This window comes from Rattus rattus, chromosome 1, assembly GCF_011064425.1.
Source record: "Rattus rattus isolate New Zealand chromosome 1, Rrattus_CSIRO_v1, whole genome shotgun sequence".
Lineage (NCBI taxonomy): Eukaryota > Metazoa > Chordata > Mammalia > Rodentia > Muridae > Rattus > Rattus rattus.
In genome coordinates this window covers 64,593,681-64,614,652 of record NC_046154.1, presented here as the reverse complement: position 1 = coordinate 64,614,652, position 20,972 = coordinate 64,593,681, and the positions used below count along the sequence as shown (strand labels likewise).

The 20,972-nt window shown below is 40.6% G+C and overlaps 1 protein-coding gene across 1 annotated transcript; it reads left to right on the top strand.

Annotated features, from left to right (window-relative positions):
• The first annotated feature begins 7,475 nt into the window (after positions 1-7,475).
• Dmrta1 (DMRT like family A1) lies at positions 7,476-14,012 on the top strand. Its single transcript, XM_032889385.1, has 2 exons — positions 7,476-8,213; positions 10,719-14,012. The coding sequence occupies exons 1-2, from the start codon at positions 7,583-7,585 to the stop codon at positions 11,558-11,560; spliced, it is 1,473 nt and encodes a 490-aa protein (XP_032745276.1). The 5' UTR covers positions 7,476-7,582; the 3' UTR covers positions 11,561-14,012.
• Positions 14,013-20,972: the final 6,960 nt, after the last annotated feature.

The window sequence follows — 20,972 nt, the reverse complement described above, 5'->3', positions numbered from 1 at the left end:
TTATGCTGTACAATGTAGCCTCTCAATGTTCTTTAATACCCTGGGCAAATACAAGGAAAGACAAATGCTTTTCAAAATCTGCCCATGGTCATCTGACAAGCCATGGCATTGCCCCACACAGTTTGGCTTGGAAAGCCTCGGACTAAATGGACCAGGTGTTCTCGTATGTATTCCAAACCAAATGAAGGAATTGTACATCTTACCGGATGTAAAACTAGGCCATGTAGAACTTTCCCACCCAAGTGCCTGGTCCTCTCACAATATCGTCCCTCAGTGTCATCCAGTTTGGTTTTCCTTTCTCAACAGTGTATCTGAGAACATCCCATCTTCCCTTCTGTTTCCTGGGCTTCTGTCAGTTGTAGTCTGTACTAATTTTCTTGGATTTCTGCTTTGTAAATTCAATTGTGTATCACAAGAAGACTCTGAGAGGCTCATTTTCTCCTTTTCAAGACTATCCATATGTTGCCTTAAACCCTTTGCCTAAAACAAAGCACTATTTAGGAAAAAATGTCCAGAATTGTAACAACCATTAAATGAAGACCTGACCCCGGAAGCTCCCAGAAACTAAGCCACTGACCAAAGACCATACATGGGCTAGTCTGTGGCTCCTGGCATATGTAGCAGAGGGCTGCCTTGTCTGGCCTCAGTGGGAGAGGATGTGCCTAATCCTGTAGAAACTTGATGCATCAGGGAAGGGGGATGTGAAGAGGTGAGGTAAGGGTAAGTGGGTGGAGTGGGGAGCACCATCTCAGAGGCAAAGGGGAGGAGGGTGGGATGAATTACTCTTGGAGTGTGGACCAGGAAGGGGGGCAACATTTGGAATGTAAATAAAGAAAACAATTAAAAAATAAAAGGCTATTTGAAACTTCGAGTTGTAGATTATAGAAATAAAACTTTTTAGAGGTACTAGAAGAATTAGCCTGAAAACCCAAGGAAAACCAGAAAGTAGAAAGCACAATTAGGACTCAGGATGTTTTGCCTTGTTCTGGACTTTTGTCTCAGAAGGCGGGAACCCCTGACAAGAGAAAACATGGGGCAATTCCTGTGAGAGCTGGGGTTCTGCTAGCTGAAGTTCAGACAGCTGTAATGAGAGACATTATTAAGAGGCTGCAGACAGGTAGCTATGAGACTCTACAGGTCAAGAACATTAGTGGAAAATAACTACAGGCCTCCTTGACAAATGAAATGAACCACATTTTTCAGAATATCCTTGAAAGACTTGTATTCCACCTGTGTCACCGAGTCGATAAATGGTGCACCTAGGACAGTTATGAAGAGACAGACCTTTACTTACAATTATAGAACAAGGCCTCCACCCCTCCAGGTCCAGTGTTTGGTGTGGCATAGCAACAAATGTCAGTTGACTTCCAGAGTCCAGGTTAGCTAGGGGATCAGAATTGCAATAAAACTGATCTTTTAAAAAGTGAAAACGTATAGGTGCTCTGGAGTGGAGAAAAACAGTATTTATAGGCTAGCTGCCTTTCCTCGCATCTGATGAACATCACCAGTTTTCATCTATCAGATGCTTATTTAGAACACATTTGAAAATACAATAGTTGTAGTACAGACAGTTCAATTAAACACACTGCCTTCTCATTTGATAAAAGTGAGGCCATTGTTAAATTGTAGCGGTTAACTTCTTAGTGTGACTTATGAGAACAGGGACAGTATTCAGTTGCTGTCAGATGGACTGAAAAGGAAAAAAAAGAATACATAATTTGAGGGAAAGAAGGAACCCACCCATAGTATTAAGATAAGAAACAAGGAGAGGAGAGGCCCCAGGAAAGGGGAAAGTAGGGGAGGTGCAAAGACAGAGAGGAGAGGAGTAGAGAAAGATTCAGGCTTTCCAGTACATATGTTACACATGGAAATCCTTACTCCAGCTTTGGGTTTGAAGTTAACTACTTTTGCTCATTTTGCTCTCATGTCGGTCTATGCTTTCTGCTTAGAGGAGTAGATTCAGCTGAGCCTAAGTGATTGCATAATGAACTTGTGACATTTAGTGTACATGATTAGGTAAGTTTAGTCATGCAGATGTATGGTGAGCAAAATCCAATTAAAACAATTAAAACAATACCACAATGGTTATCTCTCCTCTCTCCTTTTTTCTTCTGATCTTTTGCAATCACTCTATTTTTCTATGCTCCTGTTCATCCTGGAGAATGAGAGTTGGTGAGGTCTCACATCTATCAAACTGTGCTGTATATCTTTCTTTCTATCCCATGTGTGTTTTCTATCCCATGTGTGTCTTCTATTCTATGTGGTTTTCGTTCTCTCCTACTTAGTTTTAGGACCATTATGCCATAGAACAGTTTCAGTTCCTTTTATCTGTGATGAGAGATATAAGTCACAGTGAATGTTTTTCATACAGATGCCCAATTGTTCTGGCAAAGCATCCTGGGAGAACAGCCCTTTTCTTTTTGTTATTTATTTATTTATTTGTTTATTTATTTATTTATTTATTCACTTACTTTACATTCCAATATCAGCACCTCATCTCCTCTCTGTTCCCCCTTACACAGATCCTCACCCTCTCCCCTCCCATTCTTCCGTGAGAAGGGGGACCCCCCAGTATCCCCCCTTTGCCAGGTGTCTCAGCCCATCTGCAAACAGCACCTTTATCTGCAGGTGTTTTTCTAAACTCCATTCCGTCGTATTACAAATTCTATTGGCATGACTTTGCAATAATTCTTGGAACAAGGTAATGTTTGTTCTGCAAGTTTATTCTTTTCTAAAAATATTTTAAGCCCTGATAAAGTTATTTCTCTGCACTTTCCTATTGTTTTAAGAAAGGACGTGACAGTTTCTATGAAAGAAAAAAAAACCCTACTGTAATTTTATCTTGAAGACTGAATAATTTACAAATTCAGACAGACAATACCTTAGCTGTTTCACGAAATGTGTTTCCTGAACATGTTTCAGAAACACAGTATCTTTATATTAGCACAACTTCGTTAGTTTTCAATTTTTCATGCATTTCATTACAAATAGCTCAAATGTTTTAGATTTGAATGCTACCATAGATAGGTTTATCCTCTCACTTAACTCACTGGCTATTTGACTGTCTCAATATATGATAATGCAATGATTATGAATATTCATTTTATGCCTGGCAAACTGTCAGAAGCTGCTGCTTAGTTTTAAGAGTTTTTTTCCCCCAGAAAGTTTTGCACCTGTAAATAGACTGAATTTTATGACATTTGTCCTGATCTGAATGAATTCACTGTGATTTTTCTTGCCTGGTTATATTGGCCATCATTTCCAGTACAATTGAATCTAAGTGATGAGGGTGGGTTTCCTTGGTGGTCTGCTCCTCATTTTGGGGCAAAGGCTTTTATTCATTCAGAAACGGTCTTGCTGTTTTCAGCAGACCTAACATGTCTGTTGGCTGAGTTTAAAGGCATCCAGAGAAGCATGTGTGTCTTCTATCCCATGTGTATCTTCTATCCCATGTGTGTTTTCTACCCCATGTGTGTTTTCTATCCCATGTGTGTCTTCTATCCCATGTGTGTCTTCTATCCCATGTGTGTCTTCTATCCCGTGTGTGTCCTCTATCCCGTGTGTGTCTTCTATCCCATGTGTGTCTTCTATCCCATGTGTGTCTTCTATCCCATGTGTGTCTTCTATCCCATGTGTGTTTATATGCATCACCTCAGGCTTTCCGTTTTCAAACTGCACACATTTTATTCCAATAAATTTAGCTAGAAACTAGTTTCATTTTCTTGAAAGGAAGCCTCTATCACTTGCCATACTGTAAGGGAACATTAGTTTCTAATACAGAAAGAAGGACATTGCTAAGTTTTAGTAGCTCCTTTAAATGTGCAGGCCTTTTTGTGGTCACATTATGAGGTAAACTCAGCAAGTGAGGAAAGCCCTTCAAGACATTTTTGCCAACCTACACAGTTTTGTTTATGTAACTAGTTCTTTAAGTGACTAGAAACAGGGACTTTTTACTATTATTCATGTTATGTCTCATGTAGCTGTAAAAACTCATCTATCACATGTTGGCTATTATTTCCGCAGCTGTGGATCACTAGGCCTTAGGCAGATTTGAAAGCATTTGGTTATCATAAATGCCAGAGAGCTATGGTAGTTCTAGGCAGACCCTCATCACCAGGACAGTTTAAAATTCACTTCAAAAGAATCAGAACACTTGGCTTGGCACAATTGTATGTTTTTAAAGTTCCCAAGGTCATAGCAAGGCTTAAGAAGGGTAGCATGTCTCTGTGAGAAGATGTGTGTATGTCAGGAGATGATGCATGGTGCTGGTGAAGATTTGGAGTGGGCAGGCAAGAGTCATTATCCAACCTGGAAATATCATGAATAACTAAAAGAACATGATTATTTGCCACTGTTAGGGCCAGAGTCCCTATGCCTATTAAAGCAGTTGAATATTTAATAAGGGCTTTGCAGAGTGCTGACTCTTTCTTTCATTTATTGCCGATATTTATGAATTTTCTGCTTCAAATATTCCTTTGGTTTAGGAGCAACATGCTCTCTTAACAATTAAAGCCTTGATTGATCTTCATGGCCTTCTTAGTATCTCACAAGAAAAATGTGAAGTAGTTTTTGAGAGAGCTTTAACACAAGTGCTATCCATAAATAGTTCCAGAGTAGAGATGCATACTAACCTCAGAGCAAATGTTTTAAACATACTCCCTTTATCCTATGTGTGTGCACTCGTAAGATGTGTGCGTGTGCGTGAATAAAAAGCACGTGAAGCACCTTGACTCTGAATTAACCTGGCTATATACACTGGAAGCTGCCTCTGGAGCTCTTTAAACTACCTTTTCTATGAGAAGCAGCCACAGTCTTCCAAGCTGTCTTGTGTCTCTCTGTCACATTGGTGCCATGAAGACTTCATCTAGGAAAAGAAAAGAAGAAAAGTAAAAAGCAAAACAGGGAGCTTAAGAAAGAACTTCAACTCTTGCTTAGATAAGGGCAGTAAAGGTAAGGTACTGGCATTATTATTTTTATAATTCATTCCTTGAGAAAATGATGGGGTTAGGTCGTGGGGGTAAAAGGTTTCTTTTTCTTTTCTTAAAATAATTAATTAATTGATTAAAATAAATTTATTTGTTTATTCACTTTACATCCCAATAATAGCCCCCCTTTCCTCCCAGTACCTCCTCATGCAAGTCCTTCCCCCATTCTGGGTACGTTTTTAAAGTTCCCAAGGTCATTCAATAGGTGAGGGAAAACCCTTTCAAGACACTCTTGCCAATCTGGGTAACACACACACACACACACACACACACACACCACACACACACATACACACACACACAGCACATCCAGCTGCTGCTGGATTAGGCACAGCATCGTCTCCCACTGAGGCCAGACAAGGCTGTCCATTTAAGGGCAAGCAGGTCCCAGGCTCCAGTTGTTGGGGACTCACATGAAGACCTAGCTGCTCATCTGCTACGTATGTGCAGGGGGCCTAAGTGCAGTGTGTGCTCTCTGGTTGATGATTCAGTCTCTGGGAGTCCCCAAGGGTCTAGGTTAGTTGATTCTGTCGGTCTTCCTGTGGAATCCCTGTCCTCTTCTGGTTCCTCAATCCTTCTTCCAACTACTCCATAAGACTCCCCAAATTTCACCTAACATCTCTGCATCGCCTTCTATTGACTGCTGGGTGGAACCTTTCAGAGGACAGTTATGCTAGGTTCCTGTCTGAAGGCACAACAAAGTATTGTTAATAGTGTCAGGGATTGGTTCTTGCGCATGGGATGGGTCTCAATTTGGGTTAGCCTTTCCCTCTGTCTCTACTCTATCTTTGTCCCTGCACATCTTGTAGGAAGGACATATTTTGGGCTGAAGTTTTTGTGGGTGGGTTGCTGTCATTACTCCTCCACTTGGAGTTGAACCTGGCTATGGAAAATGGCCACCTCAGAAGCCATATTGCCCTCTGCTAGGAGTCTCAGCTAGAGTCACCTCCATAGACCCTCTAGGACCTCTGCCTATCCCAGGTTACTGGCAAGTATGTCCTGTGGTCCAAGAGATTTCACCCTCTCCCCTGCCTCTACTCATTTCCTATCTCTGTCTCCTGCTCTCCCTACATATGATCTCTCTCCCTACCCCTTCCCCTTCCCATCCCCTCTTCCACCCTGTTCCTCCTTCCATCAACCTCTGGTAGCTATTTTGTTTCTCCTTCTGAGAGAGATTCAATCATTCTCCCTTGGGCCTCCTTGTTATTTGGCTTCCTTAGGTCTATTGATTGCCATGTGGTTAGTCTGTACTTCATGGCTAATACTCACTTATCAGTGAGTACACACCATGCATGTCTTTTGAGTCTGGGTTATCTCACTCAGGATATTTTCTAGTTCTATCCATTTGCCTATGAAGTTCATGATGTTCTTGTTTTTAATACCTGAGTAGTATTCCAATGTGCAAATGAACCACATTTTCTTTGTCCATTCTTGAGGGACATCTAGGTGGTTTCCAGTTATTAGAAATAAAGTTGCTATGAACATAGTTGAGCAGGTGTCTTTGTGGGGTGGTGAAAGATCTTTTGGGTATATGTCCAGGAGTGGTACAGCTGGGTCTTGAAGTAGAGCTCTTCCCAGTTTTGTGAGAAACTGCCAAATGGATTTCCAGAGTGGTTGAACAAGTTTGCACTCTCATCAGCAGTGGAGGAGTGTTCCCTTTGCTCCACAACCTTGCCAGCATGTGCTGTCCTTTGAGATTTTCATCTCAGTCGGTGGATGAGTTTAAGGTGGAATCTCAGAGTTACTTTGATTTGCATTCCCTGATGACTAAGGACTTTGAATATTTCTTTACATGCTCTTCAGCCATTCGAGATCCCTCTGTTGAGAAATCTCTCTCTAGCTCTGTGCCCCATTTCTAATCGGGTTATTCGAATTGTTGGTGTATATCTTCTTTGGTTCTGTATATATTTTGGCTATCACCAGATACACTGAATCTAATAGAACAGCAAGTAGGAATAGTCTTGAACTTGTCAGCACAGGAGACAATCTCCTTAACAGAACACCAATGTCTCAGGCACTAATGTCAACAATTAATAAATGAGACCTCATGAAAACAGAAAGCTTCTGTAAGCCAAAGGACACTGTCATTAGGACAAAATGACAGCCCACAGATTAGGAAAGGTCCTTCACTAACTCCACATCTGACAGGGGGTGAATATCCAAACTACATACAGGTTTCTTTTTCTTAATGGACCTTTCAGTCAGATCAGGACAGTTTCTAAACTATCCCACAGGCCACTTCTCTGAAAGTCCCTACTCTCAGTCCTAGGCCCTCCCTTGGCCTCCTTCCTTGGCCAGCCTACCAGGTGGGCGGGGTGGTCCTCCAGCCTGGCCCTCGTAGGCTCAGGAGACTGGCAGCGCTCAGGACACTGTCCCAGCGTCTAGACTCAGAGGCTCACTGGCTGGCTGCGCCGTCGGTCAGGTTCTGGAGCTCTTAGACCCGGCGATTTCTTGCTCTGGGACAGGAGACCTAACTCTTCGTCAGTGCGTGGAGCCGGACAGCGGGACCTAGGCGGGTCCTCAGCCGATATCTCTACAGAGTCGCTCTGGACAGGGCGCCCTTGCTGGTTTCCACTCCTCAGAAGCGACTTCTCACAATGGAGCAATTTCCTCACGGTCGTAGAGACCGCAGTGGCGGCTGCGGACCCCATCTGGCCCCAAGGCGAGCTGTTGCTCCCGCTTCGGCCGCGCGGTCCGTGTCGTCGGGGATCCCGGTGTCCGCGACTTTCCTGAGGCCGCCTGGCCTTTTTCTGCGATCCACCGCAAGTGCGGGTCGCGCAGGATGCGTTCCGGGCCCTGGGCTGGATAGGGCGTTGGGGGCGGTGGGCTGCGGCTACCCGCGGACCCCGAAGTGCGCCCGTTGTCGCAACCATGGCGTGGTATCAGCGCTCAAGGGCCACAAGCGCTTCTGCCGCTGGCGGGACTGCGCGTGTGCTAAGTGCACCCTGATCGCCGAGCGCCAGCGTGTCATGGCCGCGCAGGTGGCGCTGCGCAGGCAGCAGGCGCAGGAGGAGAGCGAGGCCCGTGGGCTGCACAGGCTCCTGTACCAGGAGCCATCCGGGCCCGGAGCTCCAGCGTCGGGGGGCAGCGGCAGGACCGAGAGTCCCCAGGTTTTGAGTAGCCCCATGGCTGTAGCTGCTCTGGGAGCGGGTGCCTCTAGACACCCTGGGAGCCGGTCTGTCCCAGCTTTCGAGGTTTTCCAGCAAGATTTTGCTGAGAGAAAGCAGGGTGAGTCTTTTGGTTTGCTTTTCGCATGAGAAAATGACTGTTCTGGAAGGATGTGTAGAAAGGAGGAGCATCTCCCTAATAGTGGGCAGAAAGAGTTGTTTGAAAGAAGTGCTGAAGTTGAGGAATGCGGATCTGCCCTGTGGATGGGTAGGACGGGGATAGTTCGGCTTTCACTAGAAGAGCTCATTCCTGTTGACTGTTGATAAAGATAATGAAAACGGTGAAGTATAGGTGGTCACAGCCGCAGGCTGACCGGGAGTGGATGTAGGCACGGTCTGCTTTGACTTTTTCTGTGGCAAGAACTTACGCAGGCACTGAGAGAAAACTTTAGCGGGTGTGTATCACTCACTCCAGTTGTAAAACCAGAGTGTTCTTGCACACGAAACCAGCTGCCTGCGGTTATTTGGCCATCTTTGGTTTTGGGACAGAGTTTTGCCACCAGTTAGCACATAAGAAGAAACTGAAATTGCTCACCTCTTTCTCTCCCGCCCCAACTCCATTTTAATTCTTTAAGCACAATTCCCGAAGGAGAGTAAAGCTGTAGGGACTAACATTTAGTTCCCATTGGAAATAGTTTGAGCCTTCTCTGTTGACTGTGAAACCATTGGCAAGAGTGTCAGTTTGTAGCTGGAGAGAATGCAGCAGAGTGTTAGTATTTCCGTGTAGTTTCTGGCCTCAAAGTCATGGCTAGTATCTCTTGTTTGTGTCTATAACTAAAATGAGCCCAAATCAACTTTTCCTGGAATATCAATGTAATCGTGTTGGCCATGCATTTCGCAGCCCTCCAGAGGGCCGATGTTGAATGAGAATTTCCTTTAAATCATTTTGTTAAAATGCCAAACAGGTTGTATCACACGAAGTTATGCGATAACCGGCGGTAAGTTATTAATTAGAAACTTTGCTTGGTGGTCAAAATTGCAGATCTTAGCAAAACAGGTTGTAATTTTGAAAGAAGTCCATCTCTGCATTAAAAATTTGCATTCTCTTAAGTCAAGTTTTGACACATGCTCTAGTTTAGTTCAATAGATCAATGGACTTTAAGCCTTTCTCTCGGAAGATCAAGACAGGTGAGAGACTGCAGCATTCTTTTAGTACATTGCTAACGAGATTTGACTGATGGTATGGATTTATGTAAACTTTTTGTACTAAAGGGTACAATTTGCAGGCCTATGATTTTATTAGATTATTGTGTGACAACGACTTGCATATAAAAAACAAGTCCAAATTTTAGAGGCATCTTCATTGGCTTTCTAAATTGACTACCCCCTCTTAAAACAACATGAATAAACTATTGTAAGATATTGCATATATCATTCACTCATAGACTTATTCATTCACGAGACAAAGACCTACAGTGATTCAGAGGGGAATAACATTTTCCTATGTAAAAGACACTTATGTTCAAAGGAAGGAAAACTATCAGTATCCAAAATTACAACAATAAATAAAAGAATCCCCAGAAGTAGAGAGGACAGAGATGAAGGGAATTATACCAAGTGTCTACCACAGTTCCCTCAGTACTGGAATCACAGTTGTAAGCCCCGAAGTGCAGCTTGAAACTAGTATTTCTGTAGAGATATTTGTCCTGGGAGTTCAATCTAGAAGTAATACATTATTTTTAGACAAAATGACAGAGATTTAATTTTGATATTTCCTATGTTTCAGAAGTAATACTCAGTGAATTGCTGTAGAAGCAAGTGGAACAGAAGAGTAATAGAAATTGATTTCCATGTGGCAAATGTCATTTGACAAGTTTTTATATTACTTAAAGTTGAAAACACCAGTGTGCAGTCTTACAATTGCCACAACTTTTTTCTTTTTTTAAAATTTTTTATTAGATGTATTTTTTACTTACATTTCAAACTTTTCTTTTATCAAATATTTTATGTAGTGACAGCATTTTGACCCCTCTAGTGTTAAATTGGATATAATTTACATTTTAAATAAACTGTAAACTTTTATAGAGCATGTTTAGGACTATTTCTTAAAGATACAGGGAAACATCAGAAAACATTGCAGATCACCATTTAAATTAAGTGGAATATTCACAACTTGTTTTACTTAGTTCTTTTTATATAGGATCATTGTGTGTGGGACAGAAGAGCATCACAGACCAAAGCAAAATTTGAAAAATCTCTTAATTCCAAGATGGTGTGTCACATTGACACTTTGAGTAACAACAAACTCTCCTTTTTTGATCCTTAATTTCTAAGAGATTTAGGTACCAACTGTATAACTTTATATCCTGAAATGCATGAGAAACCTCCTCTGTTCCCACACAGGCTAGCTCTGCATGATCTTTAAAATGTGACTTTCATGAAGATGGTTTTGGGTGAATCAAAATTGCTAATTATACTGTATAGACAGCATCAGACACACACACACACACACACACACACACACACATAGAGTGAATGAGTGAATTATTTCATCCACCATTGTCTTTAGGTGGACATAATTTTATTGTGGCAAATTTTTATGACTGATTTGTTTTGTTTTCTGCAGAACCAAAACAGAGTAACTGTGAGTCATGCCAGAGTAGACACGAAGAACCAGTCTCCAACACTCATCACCGTTCTCCGGGATCATCTAACGGTAATGTTACCATGGAGAAACAGGGCTTCATGTCATCTATTTCAGAACACTCGGACAAATCGACCATCATCCTGTCTCCTTGCCCCACGGATCAGTCAGGAGGAGAAGACAGCCCCAGGTCCTTCTCTTCCTCTGATCTGGAATCAGGGAATGAAAGCGAGTGGGCCAGAGACTACACTGCTACCAGAGCCAGCCTTTCCACGGTGACCTCAAGACCACGAGACCCTCTCGGAATTCTTACCAGGATTTTTCCAGGTTACAAGCGTAGCCGCTTAGAAGGCATCCTACAGTTCTGCAAGGGAGATGTAGTCCAAGCCATTGAACAGATCTTAAATGGGAAAGAACATAAGCCAGACTGCAGGGACCTAGCTCATGCAGACTTGGAAAATGCAACCTTTCAGAGGGCTTCAGATTTTAGTCTTGCTGGCATTGGCTTTGGGACTCTAAATAATAAATCAGCTCTCTCTCCTCTTGAAGCTGCGTCTGCTGCTTACGGAGGAGATTCAACTCTCTACAGTTTCAATCCTAGGCTAGCTTTCAGCCCACTGCGCCTGGCATATTCTTCTCCAGGAAGAGCACTGTCTGGTTTTGTGTCGCCCTACCTAACGCCTGGACTCGTTCCAGCATTGCCTTTTCGGCCAACTTTGGATTATGCATTTCCAGGGATGATTAGGGAGCCGCCCCACCTTCCTAGCAAACATTTAGTAACTGGTGGTAGACTGTATTTCAGGCCCAATCAGGAGCATCTGTAACATATTCACTCTACCATTCTGTGGTGTTTCTGGAGCCATGCAACACATACACACACAGACACGCACACACGCATGTACGCACACACCCTTATTAATGAACTTCAAAGAGCATAAGAATGACCTCTGTCTTAATTGCTATTTTTCTAAGCAGTGTAATATATTTTAGATTTTCTTTAGCATTTATTAAATCAAAGAAACATTTAATCAATATATGCCTTGAATAAACTTATTTCAGGAAATACTATTATTTTAAACTAATGAATTTTCTCCCTAAATTATCACTTTTATTATAAAGTCATACATGCTTTTATTTTATTGTACAGTTGGGTTTATAGTTGTGAACATGTGTAAAAAGAAATTCATATGGCAGAATATGAACCAGGAGTGGGAGATTGTGGTTATTATTCTAAAACAACTCTATCTTCCCCTCTTCCTTTTTCCCTCCCCACTTTTCCTCCTCCACCACAAATGAGCCAGAAATTGTTCCAAGTATTTAAAAACATTTTATTTGCTGATAAATGACCAATAGTAAGCAATCCTAATAAATTTGAATATATTTTTGGAATGTCCGTTTTTGTACTCTTTAGCTACTATTTGTAAAAAGGAAATATTTTTGAATGTTCTCTTTAAAGTTATTTGTAAATGCACAAAGAACTTTAGGGTCATAAGAAACAAGATCCTGCCCTCTTCTGGCCACTATCACAAACTGCAATTCAGTTCTGAGAAAACAAGTGGTTTTCTAACTGTTACAGACTAACATGTTTATGAAGTAACCATTTTGGATCATGGTGTATTTATTTTCATGTTTTGAAATGTATTTCTCTTAAGGATAATTTTGAGTAGCTTATGCTTTTATCTGGGGATACAGTCCTTATCATTTGTTTGAGATAACTTGTCACTCATTCTCAAAGGTAAAAAGAAATTATTCAACAACTAAGTTATCTGCTCAGATAAATATCTACTGATTCTATATAAAGTATATTTAATGTATTTAGTAGAGACAAAATTTCCAAAGCACAGTAAAACTTGCTGCCTTTAAAAACTTAGAGGTGTTCTAGAGTCTTAAGGCATCCATTTCTTTCCCCACCTGGAGCATTTAAAATCATCCATCCAGCATTTCAATTCAGCCACTGGGAAGCCTCAGGAAAAAAACGGCTCATGGAACACCTGTACAATGTTTTCCTCATGTGCCTTAAGTTTTAAACGGACAATGGCTTCACTGTATTGTGAAGAATAATGAAGACTCAGATGTGGTAGGAATTGGAGATATCTTTATCTGAGCAGCAAGAATCACTAGACATTTTTAAAAATTATTTTTACATATGCGTGTCCTTTCCACTAAGCTAATAAGTTTTCACAGTGTATTTTACCAAAAAAAAAAACCAAAAACCATAATGCATGACTGGAGAGTATTTTGTGCTGATTTGGAATGCAAAGTGTTTAACAATTTGCATAAATGTTAATGGAGCACGATGGAGGAGCAGTCTGTAAAATGTAGGTGGATACACTGCTCACCTTTTGTGTGCAAAACAAAATGGAGAAACCCTTCAGGCTCAGAGCCTGAATTACTGTACGAAGTCTGGCAACCAATTGCTCTGCAGCCAACATATATTGAGATCAGACTGATTTTGGATGATGGCTCTTTCAACCAAATGATTCTACCAAGTGTCCTGTTAGTACACGACTGTGAGTAGTTTCGTAAGATTCTATGTCTCCTCAAATGTATTCAGGACACTTGGTGACCCTAGAGTTGTTTTTATTTTATGAATCTACTATCTACATTCTATTGTTGAGATACAGTAGATCCTGTGCAGGACGTCAAATGTACAGTATGATGTAAAGAGAGCTTTAGTAAATGGCAGAAATCTGGATGAAAAGTACAGCAATTCTAGCATTGCTGGATTCTTCATAAAATTAACATAACAATGTGAACATATTGGCTATGTGGTGATGGCCACCTTTAATCCCAGCATTTAGAAGGCAGAGGCAGATGAATCTCTAAGTTAAAGGTCAGCCTGGTCTACAAAATGAGCTCCAGAACAGCCATGGCTACACAGAGAAACTCTGTCTTAAAAACAAAACAAAACAAAACAAACAAAAACAAAAACATGTGGACATATTATTTTAATTATCTAAATATTAAGTTGATTTTCATGATGCACTATATAGTCTAAACAATGCATACCACTCTTAAGACCTAAATAACTTTATAAAATAGGAAATTCTTCCAACTACCAGCTAGACATTGAGGAAACCGAAGCTCAGATCTGTAAAATCAGTCCCAAGGGTAATAATAGTATGAGTTACCAGGAAGGCTTTCTTACTTTAGTAATTTGAGACTGTTAGATATGAGAAAGGATTATGCCTGTTTCGTCGCAGCTTTGTGTGGTGTCTGATGCATAATATGTGGCAAATAGTACCTCATTGTTTACTGATAATAAAAGTATTAGATAATAAATTGAGTCATTGCATTTCTTAGGCATGTACTTCATGTACTTTGTGTCATGCATCAAGCTGGGTGCAAAGCAGAGATGTGATTAAGAGACTAGACCCAGCCTCCTGTTTTTCATACACTGCTTTTTCATGAGTATAAAGAACCATCAGCCAAACGGCTAAGGTTGGCACCCTTTGGCCATGTCAGTGCATCAGTGAGTTCTTTATAATTATGATATTTGTGCCTATAAGCTACTTGAGGCCTGAGCACCTAACCTCTCTAGTCAGCAGTTAGTAAGACAAAGACTGAACTGTCTTCTCCATGCGTTGTATGAGACATAGATATTGACAACTCTATAGAGAGAAAATGCAGAAGAGCAAAAGGAGTGGCCTTTTCACAGTTGATGCTCTCTGACTGCGCCATAATATTTCCATTGGAATTACTGTGTTGAAAATACCAGAGGCCTGCTTGATGGAGCTTTTTATGATTACCTCAGTATTGGGATGGAATCATTTACCGGCTATTCAGAAGCATGGGAATGATTTGTTAAATAAATGAACGAACAAGTTTTAGTTCTAAGAACCCCCCAAAAATGTCTATAGACAATATTCATCAATTGAACATTGTTCATGAGAAATGGTTCTATGTGAAAACCTCCCAGAAGGATATGAAAAGAGAGGAGATAGAACACAGTGCGGTTTAAAAGGGATTCAGTGTGGAGGTTATTGTGAGACACACATGCTCAAGAAAAAGAGTACTCAGGAGTCCTACTCTGGAGACCAACATGGCAAGATTGTTTAGCAAGTAAGTAGTAGTCATATGTCTTCCTAGAAGGATTTCTTGCTTTACTGTTGAGACAGGCAAGTTACGTACACTCTGGCCATCTGTTTCTTCTCAGGAAAATAACGTTAGTAATATCTAACCTGCAAGATTCATGGAGATAAGAGGCAGCTTGAATAAATCGCACAGTACAGTAATGCTTATATCCTGGTATTAAGTAAACAACTCTCACTGTTACTGCTTTGTATTAAGATATTATCTTTGCCCCCTGGTGGCGGTCGCTCAACACAGAGCACTGTAACTGTGGTTAATCCACTTAGTGCATGTAGAACCAAAGGGTGCTTATTACTGGAGAATATCTAGGCTTAGTTCCAGGCTTCCTGTTTGGTTTTCATGCCACAGTGAGCTACACTTTCACAACATACTATTGTGTGTGTGCTTGGGATTCTTGTAAGGCCTTGAAGGAAGTAACCAGCACAACCAGAGCTCTGTTCAGACTACCTTTCATTAGTTAAGATTCGGTTAGGAAGACAGAGCCCTTGTAACTGCCTGTGGAAATAAGGACTTTACAGAATATTGTCCCAACACAAAGGAGCATCTTGAAAATAAACATTTCATTGGAGGCACGTCTGAGAATCACTAACCAATTTGGCTAAAGCACCAACCGTGTAGATGGACAAGTGGGAACTTTCAGAAGCTTTATAGCTTTCAAGTAAGAAAGATTGGGAGAGCTATGGGAGCCAGGGACTGAGCAGCTGTGACTTCTCTGGGTCTTACATTGGCATCAGATGGAGGATCAGTGAAGTCAGCAGTGGAAAGCAACACGGAGTCAGGAAAAAGGAAGGAGGCACACTGGAAACACATTTGGGTGTCTGAATTCGATGATTCCTCTTTTACTTATATCTGACAAACTTCACCCACAATTCTATAGAATGTTGGGTCAGCTTTCACTCTGAATGTTATGAAAAGGGGGAATCTGGGAAATGTAGTTTCCTATAGCACAGTCCTGTAGTTCTTGCCAGCACAGCTTTTTTTTTTTTTTTTTTTTTTTAATTAACTTGAGTCTTTCTTATTTACATTTCAAATGTTACTCCCTTTCCTGGTTTCCGGGCAAACATCCCCCTCCCCCCTCCCCTTCTTTATGGGTGTTCCCCTCCCCATCCTCCCCCCATTGCCACCCTCCCCCCAACAGTCTAGTTCACTGGGGGTTCAGTCTTAGCAGGACCCAGGGCTTCCCCTTCCCCTGGTGCCAGCACAGCTTTTATAATCATTCATGTCTGCCTTGTTTCCTTCCAAGTAACAGATGTACATAAAATATCTTTCACCCGAAGCTGATAGAAGTGCTCCCTGGATGACAAAATATGCTGATCTTTCTCATTCACAGAAAGTATCTTATCCATCTCTGCCAGTTGCACATTTCTCTTTAACCTAGCCAAACCTGCATTTAAGTATCCTATTAAATTAATCCTGAGATATATTTAGCAAATATTATTACCTTTTGGTTAGAGTAGGTATTGAAGACAAGAAAATTGCAGTATAAAGATGTTCCCTGATTACCATTGTTTTTATGTCTTTCAAGCTTCATGACAGTGCCTGTGTGGTAGGCATCCAGTGGCAGCTGCGGTATTTTGAATTTTAATCTTTTGCCAGACTAGTGATATGCTAATTTCTTTAGATGCTGTGTGGTGACAGATATCTGTGGCTCCCAAGTCTGCTTCAAATGCTCTATTCTGAACAACCAACACTCCATAGTTTCGCTAAGCTATTATGTTTAGTATATTAGGTGTCAAATTTATATTTTCTACATATAGTGGGTTTATTGTGATATATTTTCATTAAAAGTCAAGGAACATCAATATACACATATGCATGTACAAACATGGATGGGCACACAAACATACAGACATACATACCAAGGATGTACACACACACACACACACACACACACACACACACACACACACACACACAGCCTGCACCATTTCTCTGAAGTAAGGAAGAGATAAACAGTACTATTTGCTCCAGTTTGGACTGTAACTGGTCATGAGTCATAGATTATATCTATAACTTCCCTTATCTTTCCATTGTTTCCAACAGGTACCTTAGTTAACCATGGTTGTTTACTATGGTGAGTGACTAAAATTCTCATTTATGAAGAATATAGTATTAACAGTCTCATTTCCATAGATTTTTGCAGTTCTTCATTAACTTTTGTTAACAAATATTGGAAGAAGAGCAGCTCTCTAAAGGAGCTTGTTCATGTGGTTTTGCTGTTGTTTGAAATGACCAATGGCAGTCTTCAGTTCCAAAAAAAAATGTACTTTCTTATGGCACAATTTCTCCATTAGGTAATAAGACCTATAAACCAACATAAGTAAGTTTCAAGAAAAAGAAACAAACTCATTTGGAGCAGTTTGAAAATATCATTCTTGTATCATGGTTCTCAGCTCTTGAGTTGAGGAAAAACATCTCTGTGTATTTACATTGATTTAGAGCCTATCTTATCCACAGAAAAAGAGTATTCCAGCCCTAACATGCTCTCACCAGCTGGAGCCATAATAGAGCTTTCCAAAGGCCATTTCATAATTTTACTAGACCAGCTGTTTCTGGATGAGGGGGACAGGATGGTTCAGTGAGATCCATGGGCATAAGCTCAATATTTGATATAAGTTTCTTTGTCACACATATTCTATAATGTTGTAGAGAATACCATGAGTGTGGGCTTAGCAGAAATATCAAAGGAAGGAAATACAAAAAAGCAAAATCATACTAGAGAGTTTGTTTGTTTGTTGTTTGATTTGGTTTGGTTTTTCCCCAGCGAGAACAAAGAGCTGTTCCTTCAGTGATGAAAATGGTCCAATGCAATCAACCTGCCACCAGGTGGCTGGCTGATTTCCTTGGGAAATGATGCCATGTCTGGAGTTTTGTGTGGATGTCTGCTCTTAGCCAAACTGGCCCTGGTGAATGAAAGTTTATGTTGCTCATACAGCATAAGCTCCATCTCTGCTTGCATGAACTTTCTCCTCTTGCCCCAAATAATAGGTTATGCTGTACAGGTTATTAAAATGTTACTTTTCAAAGGTTACTCTTGGCTGAGCTCTATTTGGGACATACGAACATTTGTGTTATTTGGAGAAATCTTCCTACATGGCTTTTTATCTAGATTGAATCACTTTCTGGTCCAAAGTCCTTATTATCCAACCAAACTGCTGTCCACTATTCAGGACTCATTCCAGATATATGTCACTATCAATCTCTCCTTTCAGTATCAGCACTGGGAAGATTAATCTTACCACAATGCTTCAAGGCCATTCCTACAGCGCAGTTGAAAGCTCCAGGTTGACTCCTTTTGTCTTTGAACAAAGATCAAATAGTCCTCCGTTACTTTGCTGTCATGGAAAAAACACAAAAGAGAGGAAGCAATGGGAGGAGTGGGGACCATGAAAATTTTATTCAGTGTTTATACAGTTTAACTGATATACTATACTAAGAATTAAGATGACAATGTCAGGGTGAATATCTTCCTCAAGGGTGGCAGTAGAAGTGAGTGATGAATGACCACTGTTATATCAGATGCTAAGCAAAAAAGTGAATTAATCATGGTATATACCCCAGTCATTGTCCCCCAACCAGGAAGAAGTCTTATTCATTGGAAAGTGCAAAATCAAAGTCAATTTTGCATCTAAGAACAATAATATAGTCTAGGGATAAATAGGTATCATGCAACTGAACTTATTATTAATTATTATTATTATATTAATAAGTGTTCACATTAAGAAAATGTTATCTATAGGTTTATTTGGACATAATGTACATGATACATTTTCTTTACAAGCGAGGGCTGACACTATTTGCCTGAGTGGTACCAGTATCAGATAATGAAATCTATTCTAAAAATATCCCATTGGAATAGCCTTCTTTTACATAGTGAGGAGGTGTGTCCCTGTATGTTCAATTGCTAATTCTATACCTGCAGAGAACTAAGTGCTGCCAGGATTCTGGTATTGTCATTTCCATTGCCCATCCCTGGGCTTTCTATTTTATAAATATTCGTCCTTCTTCACCTCCCTAAAGGCAATCTGGAAATAAATCAGAGGTTACCCTGCTACTGATTAGTTGTAGTAAATACGTGATGGTCAATAGGTGGGCAGAGAGTAAACCTGTAAATAAATTATCTTTATTATAAATATTACAGTGAATTAAATGGGTGGCTATCTTTATTTACCTTATGCTAACTCCCAGTGTTTATTTAAAACTTCACCCCAACAGCTGAACGTTCAAATGCTTTACTTTCTATGCTAATCTGTCATCTCCCAGACTCACCCCATGATACCTGCATATTATTACTGACTTGGCCCTTTGGACACTCTCTCCATAGCTCCAATTCCTCTAGTTTGCTGCTGTTCTGAATCTCTTTCTCCCACATCTTTCCTATGGTTGGTAGTTGTCCAGGTCTATTGGCTGTTCTTCCAAGCCACTGGGTGATCAGCATTTATTGACAAGGCAGAGAATAATTGATAAGAACTATTTACACAAACTCGAGACAGGGGATTCTTGGTATAAGCATTAGCAATCTGGTGTCCATCTGGATTGAAACAAGATGTGGTGGCAGAGAAATCAGCATTTGAATAACACAAGGGTAAATTTTGAACAGTGTATAAAAGCATTATTCCTAACACCCCTCATCTCCCACACTCTGAACTTGTGGGCAGAGAGAGTGACACAGAAGAAGGATTCAAGAACAGACTTGAGTGCTCAGAAAGAAACAGAGACTGGAGCAGAGAAAGGTATAGAGCTAGCCAAATGGCACGTAGGATAGAATAATTGGGTTAAGTTTAAACAGTAGCTGAGAGACTGTTCCAGCAAAAGGCCTAAGCTTTAAACTTATTTAGCAGCCCCCATGTCTTATTTATACCGCTGGTAGGCCCCAGAGAGCCCTGCAATAATATTCAGCAGAAATTTGTCCATGTCTCAGTACCCAAGGTACTGTTATATGATTTAGTGCAACTGTGGGACAGTTACATGCTTAGAGGAAGGTATATATACTTTAGATATTGTTGCAAAGAAGTGACTATTGATTAGACAAACAGTTGTTTCTTCCATAAATGGAAATTGCCTTGTTTTGATACAACAAATATTTTACTTGATGCTGACTTTAATTAGGAAACAATAATGAAGAAAGAAGAAGAGAATGATTTCCAAGTATTTTAGTGGAAATTTGTACTAGAGTGCTAGCCAATAGGGTAAGACAGATAAAGTTTTGCAAGTATTAAGATTTTAAAAAATTGAGAAAAAGTGGAAATATAATCAATGAAGAGAAATAAAAAAAGGCATTTTGTTAAAACACACACAAAGAAGAAAGAGAGAGAGAGAAAGAGAGAGAGAAAGAGAGAGAGAGAGAGAGAGAGAGAGAGAGAGAGAGAGAAGGATTACTTAGTATGAGCAAAAGATAATTTAAAAGATATAACCAATGGAAGATCACATACACAGATACTGTAAAATGCTCAAAGTAAGTTGTTTCTCCCTTCTTCTATCTTCACCCTGCCTTCCGCCATGCATCCTCACGAGCTTAGCTCCAGATGTGACCTGTGACTCATCATTGTTCATAAGGCATCCTTACTGGGTAAGTTGCTCCATTGCCTTTGCCATTCCTCCTTTTCCACAGCCCTCACTCACAGTTATCTCCACACCTATAGGCTTCCTACCCAAGCCCAAGAACCAGTTTCATTGAATACTTTGCTTCTTCCCTTTCCCATTATTTCACCCAATCTGTTGCCATCTCCATATGCATAGTCCTTCCTCCAGATCCATGGCTCCAACTTTGATGAGACACTCTGTCACCACCTATCCTACCCTTGCATGCTGCCACCTCTGTATCCACAGTTTCAGAGACATCTCTGCCTTGTCCATTTAAACAGCTCATCCATCACTTTACCTGGCCAATTTCTGGTCGCACAGCTTCTACACTGGCTCAACTTAAAGTAGGACAGATCCACACATCACACACATAGCAAAATAAAGAAGTTCACATGCACATATCAAACCACAAAAGATAAGGCAACATAAATGGCCAAGACAGCATGTCTCCTTTCAATCTAGTAATCTCTAATGAAAACTACCTTGATTAGCCAATGAAAGAATTTCAAAGAATAATCAAAAATTTTTATCAATTCAAGGAAGTTAATGAAGACACAAACA